Below are 19,820 nucleotides of genomic sequence, written 5' to 3'. Positions count from 1 at the left end.
TTCTGCTGTAATCCTGGTGTAATCATGCATGTGGAGAAAGAGTGGAGATCAAATGCATATGAATTATGGTGATTGCCAAGTCAGCAACTAGTTTATCTTTCTTACCTTGAATTCTGTTTTTTACAATGGATGGCAGAAAAGCCCTTGTATGCCTTTGCTTATAGCGAAGAACTAACATAAAGAATGTATCACAGTTTGCTTTTCAGAATATGTTGTGTACTTCTCTTTTAACATTCTGTTGTACCAGATCCATTTTATCCTTGCTCTGCTATAGGAGTTATTTTTCTTTCATCAATGATGATTTCACTGATTTCCTCATCTGCAAAAGCCTGTTACCTTAGTTACCTTAGCCTGTGGACTGGCACAATTGATTGATAGTGTGGCAACTCAAACACAGACTTTCACTTAAATGAGAAGCTAGGTAAAAGATTGCCCTATTACACACACTTATGAAGGCAAAACTTTGAGAACTGGTAGTGTCTACTCAAGCGCAACACTGAGCAAATGGCTCTCTGGGCAAAAAAATTATGGCCCCACAAACTAACCACAGTCTGATAAAAACTGTTAAAAGATATGTGTCTCTCTTGTAGAATATTCTCCTTTGGAGCTCAAGGTTCATAATGGAGCAAAGGTTCATAATGATTGTGAGCCTCAGTGACATAGTTAGGCCTCGGGGATGCCAGATTTCTCATTTCTTCTATTTAGGTGTATCTTCTTGTGTTTGTATCAGCATAACCACTGTCAGTTGCTGACAGGTACCTGCAGTGTTAGCTCTGCTGTATTTCACTGTTTTGGTTTTTTTTTTAAAGTTATTTTTCCCTCTGGAAGGAATTGTCAGCAGTCAGAAATACAGATTTTTTTTGCTCAGAGTCATGATTAACCATATATTCTATTTATCACCTTCATGAAAATGAGCAAAGAATTTAAAGAAGAGTGTGTAATTACCTAGATGATCTCCTTGCTACAATACAGGTGTGCCTCTTAGTCCTGCCTACATCCCTCCTTCCCTTGTTTCCTCCTTCTCTCTTTCTCTCCCTCCCACCTGAAGAAAAGAGGAAGCTGATGGCAATATAACTCACTGCACTTATAAGACAAGGTACAGTATATATCTGCTTCTTTCTGTAATAAATCATTACAAATAACAGTGTTAGTAGCAAAGTTCATTGCCAGCTGCTTACTGTGCAGAAAAAATGCAAGTCAGCTCTTATGATAATGTGGTGACTAGGAGACTGCAGGAATAAAGTGCTAAAATTTATTCCACTCTGCTATCAAGAGTAATTTTAATTAATTGTTCCTTCCTTACCTTCTGATGTTCTTTCTCCATTTGTATTTATTCTCTTAGTTGCTAGTATACTCCTGAGGCAGTAAAAGCAGCAGAGCTTACGATCACAGACACAAAGCCACAGAATGATTTGAGTTGAAAGGGTCATTAAAGCCCACCCAGTTCCAACTCCCGACTGTGGACAGGGCTGCCAAACAACAGGTAAGGCTGCTCAGAGCCCCATCTAACTCAGCCTCCAGGGATGGGGCATCCACAGCTTCTCTAGTCAACCTATGCCAGTGCCTCACCACCCTAAGGTTGAATGATGATTTAAAGCCATTTTCCCCCATGCTTTCACTACACTTCGTGATAATGAGTCTTCCTCTTCAGTTTTCCTGTAGGCCCCCTTTGGAAGGTCTCTGTAAGCCCAAGGTCTCTCTGGAAGCTTCTCCAAGTCTGGGCGGCCCCAATTGCCTTACATTGTCGCCTATCATAGAGATGTGCTGCAGCCCTCAGGTAATTCCTATAGCCTCCTTGGGACTTGCTCCAACAGGTCCATATCCTTCATGTGCTGGGGGCCCCAGAGCTGAAAGCAGTACTTGAGGAGGGGCCTCATTAGAGTGGAGTAGAGGGGGACGGTTACCTCCCCTACCATTTCTGGTAAAGTGTATTTTACTTCTACCCAAGCACTGTGCAAGTTGCTTGCTGGCCTTAACTACATTCTCCTTAGAATCCCAGATCTCTGAGAGTAGCTGCAGAGAAACAGCCTGTGCCTTTCTATCAGGTTCGTGGTGCTGCCACCAGGTCTAACACTGGTGCTGGTTGCTGTCAGTTATGTTACATGACTTTAGCCAATGGCTGAGCATTCGACAGTGAGATGAGTGAAAGCTGAATGGAGAAGCATATGTGATGCCTCCCTGCGCTCACAACCAAACTAAAAGGGAGGCAGTTCCCATCTCAAGAACTTCAGGCACAGTGTGGCAGAACATTGCAGCAAATCTCTGCCCTGAGCATTCAAAAATGCATGAAGAACAACAACAAACTGTTAAAAGCACTCATCCTCCCCATATAATCTCAAAGATTTTCTCTTGAAGTGATTTAAGGAAAGTTTTGGTCTGTGAAGGCTCCTGTTCTTTGTTTGAAGTGCGGCATGGAAATTGTGCTGTTCCTTGACCCCTGCCTGCTCCGCTGTCCCAAACTGCACTCAGGCAGCTTCTCCACGTTCTTGCTTATGTCATTGTTTATTTTTGTGGTCTAGAGCTGTGTCTCTGCGTACTGTGTTAGCTCCGCCTCCTGCTCAGGGACAGATCCAGGCTCTCTGCTCACAACCAAGTGGCAGCAGTGGGAGTAGGCAGTGCCAACTGGACTTGGCTCAGGGGCCAGAGCTGCTGGCAGGGAACAAGGCTTGGGCTGGAGCAGGGAGATGGCAGCAGAGATCATGCTAGGAACCACAGAGGGAATGCAGCTGCTGCCCTGGGTGGCTGGGGCCATCACCCTGCTGCTGACAGTGGTAACTGTACGCTCCCTACCCTCCTTGCTGAACTACTGGTGGTGGTGGCGGGTGATGAAGCCCATCCCAGGCATCAGCCCATGCTACCCCTTTGTGGGGAATGCTCTCCTGTTGGAGCGGAAAGGAGAAGGTAAGGATGGCTTACCTGCTAGCTGTGGGGTCTTTGCACTGTGTGGGGCTTGATGCAGGAACCAGTCTTCAGGAGGTGTGTGCGTGGCCAAGTCGTGGCAGGTGGCAGGATGTGTCATTGCTCATAGGTAACTTTTGGACTATGGACTACTACAGAAGAAAACTGAGAAATGAACAGAGAAGGAGAGAAACAAAATTGTTATAAATGTGGTATTACTTTTAGTGAAAGATTAGTTGGAGGTTGAGTCTGATAGTGGTTTCCAGGTACTAGTGCTGGACTTGGGACTCCTTCTTGCTGTTAGAGATGGGGAGTGAAAATGCTGTTGAACATATTTTTGCAGGAAGTGTGCTGGGCTGTCTCCACAGGAAGTACTGTTTCGTAACACAGACCACTGTATCCATAGCACAGCTCATATCTGTAATCCAAACAAAGCTTTTAGCTTGGGAAGCAGAAGCACTTCAACAACATTTTTTTTCCTTAGTGAGAAAGTGCAAGGGAATTCCAGCAAGCTAAACTACTAGGTTGTTTTCAGATTTAGCTCTCCGTTAGGTTTCTGCATTTGATTCAAAATAACTTATTATTTGCAAAAATAGCAATTTTTACTGTGTCTGTGTTGATCACTAGTGCCTTCTTTCAGCCAGATTCTTGAGAGAACACAAATGCAAAGAATTCCCTTTCTGTTAGATATCCTGTCTTGCACAGGAAGGAGCACAATTCCTTCCTGAGGAGTCTCTCTGATGGGAAAACTTCTCCAGCTGTGCTGGCAGTGAAATAGTAGGGTGTGTCTATGCATGTCAACCTGCTCTGCGCACTCACATTCCTGGCTCTGTTCGGTATGATGCAAAAAGGGAGTCACAGGGAGTGCATGGAAGTAATGAGAACAAGCATAGCATGGATCTACACATTGTTCAGGGCTGACACAGAGATGTTCCCTCTGCCTTTTCACAGTGTGTACCCTTGCGTCCTGTGGAAACATAACATTTCCTCTATATACAACCTTGCTTTTCCTACATACACAAATGAGAGACCTTGGTTGGAAGTGAGCAGAATCAGAATGTAGTGCCATTAGAACTTTGCATAAGGCTAGGGAAAGCTATATTTGGGTATCTATAGGGAAACTAGTCATCATTCTTTCCCTTCTGTTTTGGAACCTTTGACTTTTGAACTCTACATAGGCAGTGGGAGGAGATCATTTGTTTTTTAATCTGGGTGTGAAAGGACAAAGACAGATTTAATACTAGACATCTTGATAGCAGCCACCTCCTCTAGAAACCTAGAGTTAGCCTGATTGCCTTCTGTGACGAGATACTGGGACCTGTGTGCATGGAAAAAACATAGACGCTGTGTAATTGGGTTAAGCAAAGTCTTTGATATCCTATCTCATGCTTCTGTATAGCTGAACTAGAAAGATACTGGCTGAGTGGATAAGAAGACGGGTGGAGTACTGACTGTCTCACTACTGTGAAATTCAACTGGCAGATGTGCAGTGATGCAATTTCTCATGTGATTCATGGCATAGATGATCATATGAGCATTTGTGCCCTTAGAGATAAGGGCATCTGAATTGCTAAGTCCACAATGTCTTTGTAAACAGCCATTTATCCTTCAGTAATGTTTCTAAAATGATGAGAGTTGTTTAATCCTTTGATAGCCTGCTTTTAAAGTCCTCTGCTATTATCAGCTACTAAACGTTTTGAGTGATAATGGTTCCTGCACAATGCTCTGCCATTACTGTGTGATGTGTCACTTGAGTGTGTATCACAAATGTACCATCTGTGGTAGAAGTATCAGATGGGAAAAGGTTTAGTGCAATACTTGGGAAGTAAAGTAGTGTCTTGATGCAGCATTTTGGCTAGTTCCAAGCAAATGTAAATTTTGATGACGTTAATTTGGTTCAAAGTTATGATGGAAGCACTGTAGTGCAGCAAGCCTATTCTACAGTGCTCTGAAATAACTTAAGTCAAATTGTCTTGTCTACAGTTTGGTGAGGTTTCTCCAGAATACAGAAACTTTGAGAGCGTGGCCATAAAGAAGTGCCCCTGTGAGCACTAATAGACTGGAGAAAAATATGCTGTTTGGTCATCATAGTGAGATAAAACTACAGCAAAAACATAATTACAAAGCATAAGATGAGAAACTTCATCACAAGAGTCTTTCATCTCCAGCTAAAGAACACTTTATCTGCTTTTTCAATTCTAGGTTTTTTTAAACAGCTACAACAATATGCTGATGAATTCAGGAAACTGCCAATGTTCAAACTCTGGTTAGGTCCGCTGCCTGTCATGGTGTTGTACCATCCTGATACTGTGGAGGTAAGTGTGCTTGTCTCCTTTTTTTCAGTTTTACTATCGTGCAAATCAAGCTCGAGCTGTTAGTTTTTATTCTGTCAGCGTAATTTTTGCAAAAAAGGGCTTGAACTGATTTAACTTGAGGTTGAACTTGAACTGATTTAACCTCTGATCCCATGCAAAAGAAAAGCTGAAAACATAGGAATAAAAAAGCCTAATCTTGGAAGAATTCAAGAAGAATGGATCAGCAAATGAAAGCATCTAATTAATATGTTTTGTACAAAGAAACACCCTCCCTTAGTCTTGTTTTCCTGTGTGGAAGCTTCTGCTCCAAAAAGATCAGAACTGGCAAGTCCATAGTAGTCTGGGCTACTGAAATAGATGTAAAGCATTCTGAAATGCTATTTGCAGTGGTTATATCTATTTGACTTTTGCATGAGAGTTGATGAGACCGTTTTGAGTCATGAAACGTAGTTGCTAGTTTAGCTGTGGATAGTGATTACCATTGAGCTGGGAAGGTGGAGTTGTTTCCTTGCCGTGATACAGAGTTTCCATTGAAACTGGGTGGTAACATCACATTGACCAGTGGGCAGAAGTGAAAGGCAAGGTTGAGAACAAAGATCTGGTGCGCAAAAGATGACCTAAGGGAAAAAATCCAGAATACGCCACTTGTATCAGCTTGTGCTGAAATAGTACACGTTTTATGAGTGAGTAAATGTTAAGTTTCACTCTATCGTCTGATGACATTATTTAGTGCTATTTTGGTTATTTATGAAAGTAAGGAAAAAAATACCCCTGTTTAGGGACTGCTAGTTGTTAATCTGATTGCTCTATGATTTCCATGTGGTATTACACAGAATCATAGAATTGTAGGGGTTGGAAGGGGCCTCCAGAAATCGAGTCCAACCCCTCTGCCAAAGCAGGTATTATTGGAGATGAAGGGCTAATATACTTTTCTTGCTGAAAAACATCCTTGCAGATGCCAATTTTTCAGCAAAGAAATGGTACTTCCTTTGAATTTGGCTGAGTTTGGCAACCACCGGGTTTCTCTGAGCTCTGCTGGTGACTTTAGGGATATTTTATTTTATTTTATTTTATTTTATATTTTATTTTATTTTGTATTTTATTTTATATTTTATTTTATTTATTTATTTATTTATTTATTATTTTTTTTTTTTGAGGAAGATAAGGGGAGTGGAGGTAGTAGGATCTGAGTATTTCACTATTTCTTGGGATTTGAGATATTTATGAAAAGACTTGAAGGTGTAAATTTTGTGCTTCCCCTCGTACCAGCAGGTGCATTTTCCTGTGGCTGAGGGCATTTTGATGGACAAACTGAAGCTATGTGATCTTTGCTGAAGATATCTCTCCATCTAAAAAGTTATATTTTTTGCCCTCCTCTCATTTTCTGGCAGGTTATTCTGAGCAGTTCAAAGCATATACAAAAATCATTCCTGTACAGATTTCTGCACCCGTGGCTGGGGACTGGACTTCTGACAAGGTGTAGTAAAATACAAATTTGATTCATTATTGCCACCTTAGAAGTTGCAGGCTATATGGTAGGAAGAGTGCTTCGTGACAGGAACGTTGTGTGCATCTCTGGGCAGGTATAGATAGCAACTCTAGAAATCTTATTTGTTGTGACAATCTTGGCTACACTTCAGCTGCTAATGCCTGATAAAAATATTTTGGTGTTAACGTATTTCTCAGTAAATCTGACCGTTGATACTTTTTTTGCCAGAATCTTTAAGCAATCTGTTTTGGAAAGTTGTATCCTGTGGAAAGTGGTGTCCTCTAGTTCGCTGTGCTGTATGTTCAGTGTTTTGACTGTTATGTCAGATAGGATTACTGTGACAATACTGTTTGTGTACTGCTTACTTCAGTAGGTGAAATTGCAGACTTTCTTGAGGAGTCTTTCTTGATGTTGGTGATGCTTTGGGGTGAAATGGGAGAGTATCCGTACTCAGTACGTTTTCCTTTATGGAATGGAGACTTATAAGGAGCGATCCTGGCTCAGAGTGCAGGCAAGGAGTGGAAAGAAAAAAGAGCAGTGGTGTAAGACTTTTGTGTTCAACGGTCTTTGGCAGGGTTGAGGAAAGTTTCTGATTTGGATAATGCAGATATTAATTCACCATAGCAAGGCAAATACAAGTCTGATGCCTCTATGCCTCTTCTTTGTACATCAAATTCCTCCTGTTAGCAGTGGAGCTTTGTTGCCTATTTAGAGTTCTTAGTGAACTTCTGCTTCTTGATGGGACCATGCTGTTTTAAAAGCCAGCTGTGATTGTGTAGTGTAGAAGATGCAAGTATATGCAGGAAAACGAGAAGTGCCATTTTACCTGTATTTTGTTTGTGTCGCTTACACAAGAGAGGTAGTAATCAATAGCAAAGTGCAGAGTTGAGGTTCCTGGGTGTATGTGTGGCATATGCTCCCAGAAACTCATTTTGTCTCCAGGTAGGCTTTTAGGGATATTTTTACTTCCTTGAGCTTGCAAAACATAGAAATATTCTACTCTCTTTTAATGTTACATTTACTCTGCTGTCTAAGAGCAGTTCAGGAAGACAGCAAGCTAAGCTAGCCAAATGCCAGGTTAACTGGAGGACTGTTGTGATAATTTGCCCTGTAAGAAGAGCATCCAGTTGTCTGCTGATGGGACACCCAATTCAGAAAAATGAAGAAGAACCTCCAAAAGCAAGTACTACAACCTGTGGCTCTTTCACAGACCTGTGGATACTTTGTAGACAGATTTTGAGACAGTTGTTCATTGGCATGATATCCTCAGCATTCATTTCCAAGATAGTCAGAAAATGGGCAAGCACAGGTGGTGATCCACAGATACGATGTGAGTTAGGCCTTAATGTTGAATAGCTGGTTTGTCCTATAGATAGATTCTGCTCACTCTCTCTGAATCAGTGCACAAAGTAACTGGCTGCCTTGCTTGAAGAACTGTTGGTAACATCTTTTATTGATAGCAGATACAGAAATGGCAGTTTGTACTTCACAGAGAGCTGAAGTAAGAAATGTTTCCCACTTGCTCCTTCTGGTGAGCATAATAGGGATGTTGAAGAGTCAGCCACAGCATGCCTACCTATGAAGTTTTTCCTGGTGGAAGTTTTTACTATGTGCTTCCTGTAATAGTGAGCAGTTGGAGATTCAGCCTTTCCTTCTCCCCTGTCACTTTTGCAGCACTGGAGACAAGTGGCGGTCACGGAGGAAGATGATAACTCCCACATTCCACTTTGCAATTTTAAATGACTTTCTAGAGGTTATGAATGAACAAGGGGGTATTTTGTTGGAGAAACTTGAGAAGCATGTTGACAAGGAACCATTTAATATCTTTATAGACATCACTCTGTGTGCCCTTGATATTATCTGTGGTAAGTTCTCTTCAGTTCTTGTGGTGGGGCTGTGAATGATGCAGATGCTCATAATGGTACTGCGTTGTGAGAGGAGATGAATGTCTCTGCTTACTGCGTGCAAGATCGTCCTTTCTCCCATAGTCCATGTAATGGGCCACTGATCAGGTGAGCATTGAGCTGAGCTTGTGGGATGAGCAAAGCAGAAGCAGGAATCTGCAGCAAGGTTTTGCTGAGGAGCAGGGTTTCTGTGCACAGAAACATGGATCAAGATTGTTATCTGTGAAGGTTTGTATGTACTTACTTGTCAGATTGACAGTGTGGTAGCAATCAGAGGATGGGAGCAATATTAACACTGTGTACCAGGGACTCTGCATTCCACTTTGAACTTGTGAAACAGTGATAATTTCCTCCTAGAAACTGCGATGGGCAGGAATGTGGGTGCTCAGGACAATAAGGATTCTGAATATGTTCGTGCAGTCTACAGGTAAGTGGAGATTCTTCACTTCTTTGTAATTAGGTTGGAATTGTTGCTGCCAGTGTTACTTGATTTGCTCTGTGAGACAGAAGTGGAGATGAGGGTGATACAAGTGGAGTTAGAAAGCAAAGAAGGCTAGGAAAACTCCTGAAATTCTTCTATCACGAGTATATGCAGTGGGAAGCTGAGGCTGCAAAGAGGTGTCAGCTGCCATTCGGTTAACCTGTGGTACTGGAGGTAATAATTCCTCCTCTGAGGCTCTGTGTCCAAATGTATGATTGATTTTTGATTCTTGAAAAAGTGCTGTGAATGTAATTTTTGTTGATAAATGTTACATGATGTACTTTTTGTGCTCTTAGGATGAGTGATCTAATCCAACAGCGACAGAAGAGCCCTTGGCTTTGGCATGATCTTTTGTACATTCTGTTCAAGGAAGGAAGGGAGCATGAGAGGAATCTTAAGATTCTGCACAGTTTTACAGATACAGTATGGCCTCTTTTTCTTTTTTTAATGTCACATTTTACTTGATTGGTTTTGCACTTGGTAGATATCTTCCAAATAGGACATGAAATCAACACTCCTGATGTACATTTATTAGGAGGACTACTGCTCTGTGATGCTGACGAATACCCTGAAAAAAAGGCAGTACCTGGTTTTTCTGTCATGTGGTCTCAGTTTTGAGCAAGGGAGTGCACTACTGCAAAGGAATAGTGCAATCAGCCCCTTCAAGCAGAACTGCTGAAATAATACATCCAGGTTCCCACATCAACTGTAAGGCACTTTGGCAGGAAATCACTGAGCATACATTACTAGCTTTGTATAAAATGCAGTCTTATTTCACTGTTTTAGGCTGTGAAAATAACACCCATTTCTCCCACTGAGTAGAACTTGTGCTGTTTTTGCCAAAGGCTGCCCTTTTAAGCCACTGTTACAAGCTGTTACCAGGAGGCTGTTTTCCTGGAAATGGGTGTATATAACCCTGCGATGTCAAGGTATCAGGTTCCTACAGCAGATGAAATAGTCCCAGAAATTTTAGTACCTCCAATGAGCTGTACTGGCTATATGCAGCTATGTTATATAGAGAAGTGGGCATTCCTATCATACTGGGTTCTGTCAGAGTGAAACTCAAATGAGAGTTATTTTTAAGTAGCTCAGGTTGTATTTTGCTTACTCTTAATGGAAATTACAGCAGTGAAGGATGTGAGAAAAGGACTTGAGATAATAATAATTCTGTCTTCTCATGTTGGATTGATGCACTAGATATAAGAAGTGAAATATTCGTAGAAGGTGACAAAGGAAGTAAAATAATATCACTTAGTGTTGGTGCTGACAGAAAGCAGAGATGAATAATTTTGAGTGTATGTTTAGTGTGGGAAACAATGGGTGTGTAATTGTATTTTTCCACATTTAGTGCTTGTTCTGAGCAGAGTTATGTACTGCACAGCCCCTTTTCTTGTGTTTTTCCCTCTCACTGATTTTTTTTTTTTTCCTGCCTCTTGTTGATTTTTTTTTTTCCTTCTTGTTGTTTTTCTCTCTCCGACAGAAGCTCTCCATCTGTCACACTGACCTAAAAAGAGTGAGGTCAAACATTACTCTGATACCAAAGAGAAGCTAGGAGTTTTCAGTGTAGTGTTTCCGGTCATGCTATATATAATTCTGATGTGGTCTTGAGGAGTGCCCTGGGTTTTCTTCCATCTTCTGGTTTTCCCAGAGGCTGGAAAAATGGTCCTTTTCTTAGTGATTGGGTTGGGTTAGATTTCTTCTTGGTGGTTGTTCTGTTCATATTTTTATAGTCTTCTCTGACTGGGACAAGAGGGACATATTTCATCTAATATTTTATATTTCATCATTTTTATCATTCATAAAGTCAGTTAAGGTTTAAAAGCTGAAGCTAACAGCTATTCTAATTAAGACTACCTCACGTGGACTGCTACAGATGTTAAAACATGTTGAGACAATTCTGTGTGGTGTAGACTGTATATATACACTGCATGCATCATATCCAATACAATGGTTTTAATTTCAGGTCATTGCAGAAAAAGTTGCGGAACTTGAAAACACCAACCTAACAAAACACGATACTGACATGAACAGTGAAGAAAAAAGTGGATCCAAAAAGAGAGAAGCTTTCTTGGACATGCTGCTGAATGCCACAGACGATGAAGGGAAAAAACTCAGCTACAAGGACATTCGTGAAGAAGTAGATACTTTCATGTTTGAGGTACCCAAGAAAGCTATTGTGTGTTATTTTTCTTTTTTTCCAGAATGCAAGATTCACCTGTTATAGGTAGTGATCTTTCTTTTTCTTAGTTTGGGAAGCTGCTTTTAGTATCAGGTTATTTTATCCCAAGAAGCCTAAGAGGAAGCACCTGTAGGAGATAAATTATCTATCTAGAATTTTATGCCTGGACAAAATGTGGAACAGTACATGTGGCAGGTCCTGTCTACACAAACAGGCTATGTTTATACAAACAGATATGTAATAAGACATAGTAAGAACTTGATGACTGAAATGGAGCTTCTGCTACAAGTCTCATCCATACTAATGAGAACTCTAAATGTTTTCAATATTATGCCTCACATCTTTGTCAGTTCTTTTTTGCCATGTTGGCTGTAACCTTCTGTTTCTGTCACAATTGTGTCTCAGAGGAGTTCAATTCAGAATTGTATTAATGCCATTTTAACTTAGAGAAACTCTTGCTGTTTTACCATTCCTGAAATACTCCATAGCATGCAACATTACATAATAAATGGAATTCTTTGATGCCAAACAGATTTGATGGTCAACCTTTACTTTTTCTGTTTCCATCAGTTGCTTTTTTGTTTGTTTGTTTTGTTTGTTTTGTTCCTTTTCCATATCCTTTCATTATGCAGTGCTGAAAGCACTTCTCTTAGGAAACCAAATAGTATCTTCTCCTCTGTCTACTCAACTTTGTCTAATTAGACCATTCTGGGTAAAGTTTTTGAAGATTACAGACAGTGTCCCTGGTACATTTACTGTATCAGTTACCAGCACTTGATGTCATAGACTGGACAATAAAAGAAAAGATGACTATACATCTATTTCATTGCCTAGATATACAGAGACACTGCTCTGATACACCTTGCTGAACAGCTTATCCAACACTTATCAGGAAGGGGAAAAATTGCAAGAATTACTGACCTATGTAGAGCCATAGGAGCAAGTCACTGGATTCCTGAAAAGGAGCAAGCAGCAGGCATCACCATCTGGGACAACATGCAATTTTCAAGAAGCAGAGTAGAAAAAAGGATTTTTGCTGGGTTGTTTCAACACTTTTTCACTTTTAGTCAGTCTTCAGGCACACAGTGTGAATCCTGAATCATCCTGTGTGTGTAGAATAGAGTTCACTCTTTTTTTTTTTTTTTTTTTTTTTTTTTTTTCCATAAGGTTGCTGGAGTAATAGAGCTCACTTACCCTGCTAGCTGTATTTATTTAGCATACTTGTGCCCAAGTACAGAGTTGAAGTGAATGTCTTTGTAAACCTTGATTTCTAGGGTCATGATACAACAGCAGCTGCTATGAACTGGGTCCTATATTTGCTTGGTAATCATCCTGAAGCCCAGAAGAAGGTTCACCAAGAACTGGACGAGGTGTTCGGTATATTTTCATTACTCCTTCATTAGGGTTATGGTGGTTTTTGCATTTGTGGATGGGGCTTTGATAGAATCATTGTTAGCCTAGAGGTAGAATTGCATGTAGGAACAAGTCTTGTGGTCATCCTGGAGATTTCAGTATCTGGGTGTGGTGGGCATTGGTACTGGATAATCTATAGGAGAATACAGCCTAACTAATACTTATGGGCCAAGGCATATATTCAGTGTCTGTATTACCACCTACCTTTTCCTGTTTGATGCTTGTACATTATGATCTCAACTGCTGGAAGGAGATGGGATGTGCATGTTTATTCAGAGCAGAGTGAAACCATCTTGTTCCCCTTTTATCCCTATTTTCTTTTGGGTAGGCAACACAGAGCGTCCTGTTACAGTGGATGATTTGAAGAAACTTCGATACCTTGAGTGTGTTGTGAAAGAAGCCCTGAGGCTGTTCCCTTCAGTTCCCATGTTTGCACGTTCCTTGCAAGAGGATTGCTATGTTGGTAAGTAACATTCAGTTTGCTGATGTTTGCCACTTTCATTCCAGCAATTTTAGTGGAAGTGTTTCCCAAGTAAAGGACAGGTGTTTTGTTTTTTTGTGTGGTTGTTTATAGGAAATCACTTTTTTTCCCTGCTGTTTTTTAGTCTTGTTTTGCTGTTGTTGTTGTTGTTGTTATTTCCTTCTCTCCTTGTTTTCTTCCAGGTGAATATAAGCTACCAAAAGGCACAAATGTCCTTATCTTAACTTATGTGCTGCACAGAGATCCTACGATCTTCCCTGAGCCAGGTGAATTCAAACCTGAGCGCTTCTTCCCTGAAAATAGTAAAGGAAGGCACCCGTATGCTTATGTGCCCTTTTCTGCTGGCCCCAGGAACTGCATTGGTACGTAGCTGAAGATGAAGACCTCATAATGTACCAATGCTGCTAGTAGTGTGGTGACCCTGGTACCAGTGAGTGTATAAGAAATTGGAGACTTGATGTGCCTGTTGCTGGCCCCCCAAGGTTCTGAGTGTTGTCTCCCCTGTCAGCCTTGTGCTTGAGCTGCAACAATTTTTTTCTCCCCAAAGGTTTCCTTTCTTCCCAATGCCCAGTGCTTATCAGTCTGGTCTTTCCCCTTTACTGCCTGTCTGTCATGGCAGCTGCTGTGTCAAGACAAGATTGCTTCCAGCCTTCTGTTCCTTGCTTTGGGATGGCAAAGCAGTTCACCGTGGAGCAAGATAAGACTCTTCCTGCTGTCCTTATGCCGCACCGTCTCATGCTGTGTCATTCTTCCCTTTCCTGGTCCCAAGAGAAGTGATGGGGCTGTGTTTTGTTTTAGGTCCATGTAAACTTTTGTTAGTCTCCTGTTCAGTGTTTGAGTCCCATGGACTATTGGAAGAAAAATGTGCCGTAAGTTGGCCAAGAGATGACAGAGATGCCATGCAGAGAATAGTAACTCAGTAGTATCTGTATGACCTTAATTTTAGCTCACAAAGTCCTTTCTGCCCTATGTTCCTAGGGGTATCACTGTGAACAGGCAAGTGTTGCTGCACCTTGACAATAACATATTTTTTTGCTGCACTGTAATCCATAGGCCAGCGCTTTGCACAAATGGAAGAGAAAACTCTTCTAGCCCTCATCCTGCGGCGCTTCTGGGTGGACTGTTCTCAAAAGCCAGAAGAGCTTGGTCTGACAGGAGAACTAATCCTTCGTCCAAATAATGGCATCTGGGTTCAGCTGAAGAGGAGACTGAAAACCACAACAGACTGAAAGGAAATTCAAGATTCTGTTTTTCCAGGAACTTCCAAGCTATTTGAACTGAGATGTGTTTTAAATCAGATGTTTCGATAGCAGTCCTGCAATTTGTTGGATTTAAATGTTATTGCTGATTGTTTAATCAAATCCAATGTTCTAATAGACAGAAGTTACTCTACTTTTCTTAGACATGAGAATTTCATGCTTATTTTTGAGTTGCAAAACTTTAAACATCATGTCTTGGTGCCTTATCTCCTCAGATGAAGCTATTCTATTGCAACAATGCAAAAACCCTGAAATTAAGGTGCTAACAACAGTAATGTTTTTGATGGAGAGAGCTGATTATTTTTCATAGCACCTGTGAAGTAACCAGTAGTCTCAAAGCTTTCTGTATGTTTCATGGGGCTTTTTGTCTGTTTTTGCTTTAAGAGTACAAGTGAATAATTCTTCTACTTGCCACAACTTTTTTTCTCTTCTAGACTACATCTATGAAAATGAAGCAAAAATCTCTGATAAATGTACTCCTCCTTTGTAAACATTTACAGTAGTTCTTAAGTAGAACTGTTCTGGATTATTTTTAGCACAATCTGCAATAAACAGCAATCCATATAGTCATAACATGAATGAGACAGTGTGCAAGATGTGCAATTTCATATTAGCAGATACAACGTATTATTACAAGTTCGGAGAATAAATATCTATTTTGCTTCAGAATTGAATAAAATTTTATTTGTAAAAATTATATATCTGGTAAATCACTGGTGATTTATTAGTTTCTATCATCGGTTCCTGGGTGGTGATAAATTATCTGGATTATTTTGTATTAGTCAAGGCTCAAAAAATGAGTCATTCTGCTCTTGCCTTCTGGAATCCTGAATTCAGTGCAGAGAATTTAGTGCTTATTGGTGCTGAAGAGAAATTACAGAGGTGGAATGAAGTGCCTGCAGAAATTTGGCTGTTCCATCTTTAAGGAATCTCAGGTAGAATCAAAAAACACTCAAGCAACTCTGTGGGGTGATGCAATGACAGAAGAGTATAGGTCCTCTTTGGTGAGCAGAGAAGTAAATGTATTGTTATGTAGCTAAAAAAATAAAAATCTCAAGCATTTTTGTCAGCAATAATCTCAGTTAAAGTTCATAAAAAATCTAGTTTTCTTTATTTTTTTTCTACTTTGTATAACTGCATACATTTGAGAAACTGAGAGAAGTGACTAGCCAGCCTGAAGGCATCCATTTGATCTTTCTTTCCTTTGAAAATGAGACAGCAGCTTACCTCTGCAGAGACTGCTGCATTTGTTTCACACCATATGAAATCAAGGGAGATGTATGATTTGTTGACTTATTCAATGGTATTAAAGTTTCATAACTAATCTCAACTTTGAATTCATAGTTGTATCCAGAGGCATCCCTAAGAGGTTAATTGAACTTAAATAATTTCTTCCTTCTTCCAAATTTTGTCACTAGGAGGCTTTGCCTTTTGAAAGAATAGGCAACTGTAAAATAGACGAAAGCATACTTCTATTAAGGATTATCTATTCCTGATTATTCCTCTAGTTATTCTGGTATTCTAATGATTTAATGTGAAAACATGTGAAAGCACAATATTAAAACCACCTCTACAGACTTTTTTTCTATGAGATCTGTTTTGTGGAAACAATTTTCAAAATTTACTACTCTGTAGCAGTTCTTTCAATAAGGAAATAATCTGTCTACTCAAACACCATTTTCTGCATTCTTTGCCAGGACTGATGTAGTTCCCTGTGTTCTCCAAAAAGACACTGAGATCTCATATTTTGCTGTGAAAGCTGCTCTGAAGAAAAATGTGGTTGCTAAGGAAATAAATCTTGAGGAAATCAATGCTGAAAGAACAGGAATTTTCTGCTGCCAAGGTAGATGTTAAATCCTGTGTGTTGTGTGTAGCATGTGCTCTTTTTAACATGAGTCATGTGGTATGTTATTGTTGGTTGTGGATAGTCTTTTAAAAAGAAAACCAACAAAAAAAAAAGTGTAAGACTTAAGCAATCAGTGCAGCCGTGCCAGGTTTACCAGTGAAGAAAAGTGAAAGATTATGTGTTTAAAAAGTACAAGTACAGAGCTGTTTGTGATTTGGTTCTGATGGCTGGACATCTGCTGATGCTGGTATCTGAAGTCAGAGGCTGAATTCTAAAACCCCAATGCGTTACTCCTGGAAAATTGCTCATAAAGATTAATCTCAGTGATTCTAATGATGAGTGGTGTGGCTGCTTCTGCAATAAAACTATCTTCAGTGAGGAGGTGATAACCTTTGTTCATACGAAGAGCCCTTTCTTATGTTGGGAGAAAGGACACGACTTTCTGCAGGTATGACTAAAAAAAATTGTGTGATTATTTCTGAATTGGCGTATGTGACTTTTACAAAGAAAACTGGCTACAGACCCTTCATGTGACTTCTTAGTTCTTATTAAGAGTGCCTCCAGAGCTGATTTTTGGGCTGCTGACAATTGCTTTTGGGACATGTGCTGGAAATGGAAAAGTTGTGGGTAACTGCGCGCCTTCTTGAACTTAATCCTTGTACAGCAGAGGACAGAAACTCATGTGTAGAAGTTAGTACCTGCTATATAGATCCTCTTGCTTTTTTGTGATTTAAAATGGTATCTTGCTGTTGGTCCTCTGCCAGCAGGTAAACTCAAAGAGCCTTGGGTGGAATCTACCTCAATTCTCTTCCTAGAATTGATGTTGGTGCCAACCATTTGCAAATGTCTCAGCCTATTATCTCATTTCATATGCAGGTCGTATTTGAAGATGATCTTCTTTGTTTGTATGGATTAGAAGCTAAATTAACTCACTTTTCTAAAAAAAAAAATTATATTCTTCTGAAAACAGGAATTTTCTGCTCAGTATAATTATTATCTTCTCCTAGACAAATGAGCTTTTCTGATCCATATTGAGAGTATAACCTGTGGTGATGCAAGCTATTCACTGGAAATGCAGAATATGTTGAGGGAAAAGAGACATGACTAAACTTGCAAACCTGATTGCAGGAACACACAGAGCCAAGAGCTATTATTTGATGACCGTCGTTGGCCACGGTGCACAGGGCCTGGTCAAGTCACTGGGACCCTTCAATATGTTGAAATGTTCTGGCTTTCTACGTCAGTGTCTAACAATGACAAACATCAGGTGTTTTAGCTGCAAGAGGCGAAGACTGGGGTAGCTATGTAATTCTCTGTAAGAAAGAAACCTCATCTGTTGTTAAATTGATCTAAATTATGGGAAGAATTTTACAAAGCAAACTCATAAGTGATTTGTTATTTGTTGTTTCTTGCTATTTTTTTCTGTGATCCTGAATTCGGTCTGCATTGTTTTATTTTTTGACATCTGATGTGCAGATATTTCTGAGCTGTATATCTAGGATATGTAATTTCAGCAAATGGATTTCCACACTGCTTTTATTATCTGCAGTTCAGCACTTTCCACAAATGGAAGGCTGTTATTCTAGCCAGTATTCTAGCCTTTCAAGCGGAACCAAATCAAACATGAGGAAAGTTTGGCATAGTGAGAAAGCTGGTTCTGTACTTAAATAATGCATTGGTACAGATGCAACTTTTCATCAAAAGAAGGAGAATTTGAGTTTTAATTGTTAGAACTTGTTTTAGCAGCTTTTGCTATTACATTTTAGCGTTTTTAATTTATAAAATGCTTACTACACAGAAATAAAGATGCAGAGGGAATATTTTAGAATACTCTACTGCTTTTTTCTGCTGCAGCATTCAGAACCATATTTGTTACACTATTACAGCATCCTCTTTCAGGTAGGAGAATGTGCACAAAGGCATGTGAAAATGTGACTTTGTGCTGTTTCTGTTTTTCTGGTGCCTTCTCTCATTCTCTCTGAGATTCTCTTCATCTTGTTCCAGATCATGTCTATACGGTGTCCCATCACAGAGGCTAGATACAGAGGCATATCCTCTCTGATCTTGAAGATGCTTTCTGAGTTATAATATTGGTACAAGAAATGTGTGAGGGAACAGATGCTAGCCAGAGGGACCTGGAAAGACTTGAGATGTGGGCCCATGCCAACTTCTTCAAGTTCAAGAAGACCAAGTGCAAGGTCCTGCACCTGTGTTGGGACAATCCTAAATACAGATACAGGTTGAACAGAGAATGGCTTGAGAGCAGCCCTGAGGGGAAGGATTTGAGGATGCTGGTTGACGGAAGAGGCAACGTGGGCTGGCTATGTGTGCTTGCAGCCCAGAAGGCCAACCGTGTCCTGGGTCACATCAAGAAAATTGTGACCTGCATGTCAGGGGATGTGATTTGCCCCTCTACTCCACTCTCATAAGACTCCACCTGGAGTATTGCATCCAGTTCTGGGGCCTCCAGCACAAACGGGACACTGAATTGTTGGAGCAGGTCCAGAGGAGGGCTGTGGTGATGATCAGAGGGAGGGAGAACCTCCCCTCTGAGGACAGGCTGAAAGAGCTGGGACTCCTCAGCCTCGAGAAGAAAAGACTCCATGGAGATCTTATAGTAGCCTTCCAGTACCTGAAGGGAGTCTACACGAAAACTGGGGATGGACTTTTGAAAGGGCAAGTAGTGACAGGACAGGGGGAAATGGTTTTAAACAAAGAGGGTAGATTTAGACTAGATTTTAGGAAGAAATTCTTTACCGTGATTTTGGTGAGACACTTGAACAGGTTGCCTAGCAAAGTTGTGGATGACCCCTCCCTAGAGCATTCAAAGTCAGGCTGGATGGGTTTTTGAGCAACCTGGTCTAGTGGCAGGTATCTCCAGCCTATAGCAGGGGATTGGAACTAGTTGATCTTAAAGATCCGTTCCAACCCAAACCATTCTATGAATTCATTCAGGAGTAAGTTGTTCATAGCACATTTTCTCTGTACAGAGGTACATCTCTGTCAATCTGAGTAAAAGTTCACCAGAGTAAACAAGGCAGTGTTGGTCATGTGGGTACAAGAGGTCTCCTGAGAGAAAATGTCTTTTTATTCCAAAGTGAACATGCTTGTTGTGATTCCCTTTGAATAGCATTACTGTCTTATTTTTCAGTTTCACCCCTTCCCCCCATTAATTTTCTTATGAAACAAGCAACTATTACCAAAAGATTCCTTTTCCCAAGACAAATTTATTAACTACAGATTACAGGAACAAAATAATAGAGAAATTTTCAACGGATGTATATAATTGCATTCTGTACGACGAGACACATAGACTTGGTGAAATTCACCATGATTCTTCCCTCTTTTTCTGCCCATTTGAGTTATTTGCCTCTATTTTCCAAAAGTGTTTATGTTGTTGTTTTTTTTTTTTTTTTTTTTTAATGAGATGATAATGAACTGAAACTGAAATAACACTGCACAATTTCTCAATTGAAAATTAAAAGCCCTTGGAGAGAAGTTTTAAAAACTTTCGGCCATCCCTCAGTATGCTCAAAAAAGGAATCAAGCATAATT

The 19,820-nt window shown here is 40.2% G+C and overlaps 1 protein-coding gene across 1 annotated transcript; it reads left to right on the top strand.

Moving 5' to 3' along the window:
* Positions 1-2,569: 2,569 nt before the first annotated feature.
* Positions 2,570-15,116, top strand: LOC122157008 (cytochrome P450 4V2). Its single transcript, XM_042812354.1, has 11 exons — positions 2,570-2,901; positions 5,101-5,213; positions 6,605-6,690; positions 8,377-8,567; positions 8,964-9,033; positions 9,384-9,510; positions 11,051-11,245; positions 12,541-12,643; positions 13,008-13,142; positions 13,343-13,522; positions 14,214-15,116. Exons 1-11 carry the CDS (start codon positions 2,685-2,687, stop codon positions 14,387-14,389), a joined length of 1,593 nt encoding a protein of 530 aa, XP_042668288.1. The 5' UTR covers positions 2,570-2,684; the 3' UTR covers positions 14,390-15,116.
* Positions 15,117-19,820: the final 4,704 nt, after the last annotated feature.

This window comes from Centrocercus urophasianus, unplaced genomic scaffold (assembly GCF_019232065.1).
Source record: "Centrocercus urophasianus isolate 14NV4802_14NV808 unplaced genomic scaffold, USGS_Curo_1.0 seq_13, whole genome shotgun sequence".
NCBI classification, from domain to species: Eukaryota; Metazoa; Chordata; class Aves; order Galliformes; family Phasianidae; genus Centrocercus; species Centrocercus urophasianus.
Note: the sequence above shows the minus strand (reverse complement) of the source record. Positions and strands in the feature narration are given on the sequence as shown.